Genomic DNA, 3295 nt, shown 5'->3' on the forward strand with positions numbered 1-3295 from the left:
TGTAATAAAGCCTACAGCAATGGTTCTGCCATCCTGCCAGTAGATGGTGCTGCAAGAGATTCTCGGGGAACTTTAATGAAGGACAATAGTTCAGAGTGAAGTCTGTTAACCCGGTACTATGAAAACAAGTATGCATTTAATAGAAGGGATAAATGTTGACCCTTTCCTGTAAGGAATCATATACAGACAAACCAATAAGAGGACTTGAAACTAAGCAATCGGAAATTCTGAACATTTTATATGAATGAAGCACATGCTTAACACAAACTATTTCTTCAAAACTACACAGTACATACGTTGATGGAAAAGTCCTATAGAAAAAATTGACCAACCATGTCAGCACGTCAAACTGCCTAGTACAAGATGGTGGATGCACACAAACTGCATAAGTGAGAACGAGATTTAAAAAACAGACCACATCCACGGATTAGTACTTCAAAAATTTCTCTGTCAAGTGTTTGAAAACCAATAAATCCACTAGGGGGGTAGCAAAAAAGTCAATTAGGACCTTTACTGGCAATAAAATATTTACTCTAAATACATAGAGATTTTAAAGCAGAGGAACACTTGTTTCAAACCCAGAAAAGCCTTAAACCGTACGGAATGGATCCTAGGAAAAAAAATTAGACATGTAAAGGTCAATGAACACAATGATTTATTTAAAAAATAAAAAACGTAAAAACGATTTTTTCCTCCTTTACAGAAATGTTAATTTCAGTCATGGGATCCGAGTAGATTTTGTAGAAAAAAATGTAGTAGCCAGGTATCGAGTCCTTACAACAAAGAAAATTCCCCCATAACCCTCCCCAGTTTTTACTCCAGATCAGCAAGACACTTCCCCCCCCCCATACCCCAAAAAACAAATTAAAACAAGACATTTTTCGTTGCTAGTATAAAAACGACCAAGGTCCAAGTAATAATAAAAAAATAGAGTCCATCAATGACTGTAACACAAAGTATGTGTATGTGGGGCCCAGTCCATCTTCAGAGAGAAAGAAGTGGCACAGGCAGCAGAGGCGACCCCCAGGGGGCATTTAGGAGCTGCTCCCACAGCAGGGAGGCATTTAAAAGGAGCTGCCCTTCGGCGAATGAGGGGAGAAACCATTTAGAAGCTGCCCCGTATCAAAGGGAGGGCTCTCCATGCCACCCCCAGTGGGTATGGGCGCTCCAACTTAGAAAGAGCCGCCCCCATACCCTCCCCCACCGTAGCCTCCTCTGTACGGTCCACTGTTACTGCGGCCCCCCCAGTTGCCGCCCCCTCCTCCACCTCCTCCGCCGCTCTTCATGGGGCCGTAGGAGGACTGGTGCTGGCTGTAGCTGCCGAACCCGCCGTACCCGTTGCCGTAGTCGCCGCCTCCACCTCCGCCACCTCCTCCGTAGGAGCCGCTGCCGTAGGAGCCGTAACCGCCGCCGCCGCCGCCTCCTCCGCCGTAGCCGCCGTAGCTATTGTAACCGCCGCCTCCTTTGGAAAGGCCGTTGTGATCCCGGTTGCCGGATCCGCCGCCGCCCCGTCCCCTTCCTCCGCCTCTGCCTCCCCGGGAAGGCCTCGAAGAGCCGCCGCCGCCGCCTCCCCCGCCCGACTGGATGTCCTCCTTGGGCACGGCCTTCTTGACCTCCACGCGATGGCCCTGGATCGGGTGGAACTTGACCACGGCAGCCTTGTCGGCGGCGTCGTGGTTCTGGAAATAGACGAAGCCGAAGCCGCGCTTCTTCCCGCTCTGTTTGTCGGCGATGATCTCGGCCTTCTCCACGGGGCCGAACTGGCTGAAATGCTGCACCAGGTCCCCTTCGCCCACGTCCCCCTTGAGGCCGCCCACAAAGAGCTTCTTCACCTTAGCGTGGGCCCCGGGTTTGGCCGAGTCCTCGCGGGACACGGCCCGCTTCAGCTCCACCGCGTTGCCGTCCACAGCGTGGGGGGAGGCGGCCATGGCGGCGTCGGCCTCCTCCACCGCCGAGTAGGTGACGAAGCCGAAGCAGCGGGAGCGCTTGGTCTGCGGGTTGAGCACGACCACGCAGTCGGTGAGGGTACCGTAGGCCGCGAAGTGCTCCCGCAGCCCGGCCTCCGTGGTCTGCACGTTCAGGCCGCCGATGAACAGCTTGCATAGCTGCGAGTTCTCCATGCTGCCGCCGGTGCCGGGGCTGCGCCTAGGCCTGGCGCCGAGACTCCTCCTCCTGTTGGGGGGCAGCTCTGAAGGTTTTTTTTCCCCTTCGCCGTCGGCTTCTTCTTCCCCCTCTCTCGCTGCGAGCAGCGCGACTTCACGGCAGCCAGCAGCCGCCAGCGATTTCGCCCTCGGCCTGGCCCAAAGCCTTCGCTTCGCCTCACCTTACCAGCGGAAGAGATGGGGCGTCCCGGCTGCCGCTGCTCCCACAGAAAAGGGGGGTGGGGGGTGGGGGGAAAACACAGACACGCACAAAATGGCGGCTGCTACTCCTCAAGAGCTCGGCCGGCGACTGGTGCCCACACAAAGGGGACGCTGGGAGCCCCGCCCGCCGCGCCGCCGCAGCGCACGCCCCCAGCGCTCTCGCACCCAATGAGAGCGGGCCGCCGTTGCCGTCCGCGACTCACCTATGGGGGCGGGGCTCCGGCCGTGATTGACGAGCGCGGAGCCTAATCGGAGGGCGCGACCTCCGCCGCGCGTCGGCAAAAGCCGAGAAAAGGGCAGGCGTCCGCCAGTAACTGACGTCCTGGCTAGCCAATAGAATTCCCCCGTAACGGCCGGCGACGCACACCACCCGCTGCTCGCGCCGAGAGAAGGGGGAGGGGCCGGGCCCGGCTGCGCCAATGCGTCAACCCAGCGGACGCGAGCCAATGGGCCGCCTCTTTCCCAGCCGCGCGCTTTCTCCCCGGCGGCCCCGCCCCCGCGGGCGGGGGGAGCGAGCCGCGGGGGTCTCCTGGCAGCTCGCGCGGGCTCATTTGAAACGCTGACCGTTAGGCGGCCGTTCCGCTAGCCCCTCGCCTCCTGCCCCGCCCCCGCCGCGCAGCGGGCCGGGAGGCGGCCCCGGGCCCTCGCGGGGAGGGGCGCCCGGCCCGCCCCCGCAGCTCCCGGCATGTACCGAGTCCCCGCCTCACCGCGGAGGGGGATTTCCCCGCACCGCGGCCTGGGCGCTGGGCGCCGACACCCCCCTCAAGCACCCCCCGCACGCCCTTATGCATCGCCCCCCTCCGCGCAGGGCCTCGCTGTTGTTCCGAGGGGCGCGGGAAGGAGGATTTGACGCGCCGGCCAGCTCCTCCCGCTCCCCGGGGCCTCCCGGCCCCTTGTCGCTGCCGTGTCCCGCTCCTCGGCCGCTGTGAACC

General features: G+C 59.9%; 1 protein-coding gene across 1 annotated transcript; it reads right to left on the reverse strand.

Annotated features, from left to right (window-relative positions):
- Positions 1 to 637: 637 nt before the first annotated feature.
- HNRNPA0 (heterogeneous nuclear ribonucleoprotein A0) lies at positions 638 to 2469 on the reverse strand. Its single transcript, XM_013945966.2, has one exon. It carries the CDS (start codon positions 2118 to 2120, stop codon positions 1173 to 1175), a length of 948 nt encoding a protein of 315 aa, XP_013801420.1. The 5' UTR covers positions 2121 to 2469; the 3' UTR covers positions 638 to 1172.
- Positions 2470 to 3295: the final 826 nt, after the last annotated feature.

The sequence above is a fragment of the Apteryx mantelli genome, chromosome 14 (assembly GCF_036417845.1).
Source record: "Apteryx mantelli isolate bAptMan1 chromosome 14, bAptMan1.hap1, whole genome shotgun sequence".
NCBI classification, from domain to species: domain Eukaryota; kingdom Metazoa; phylum Chordata; class Aves; order Apterygiformes; family Apterygidae; genus Apteryx; species Apteryx mantelli.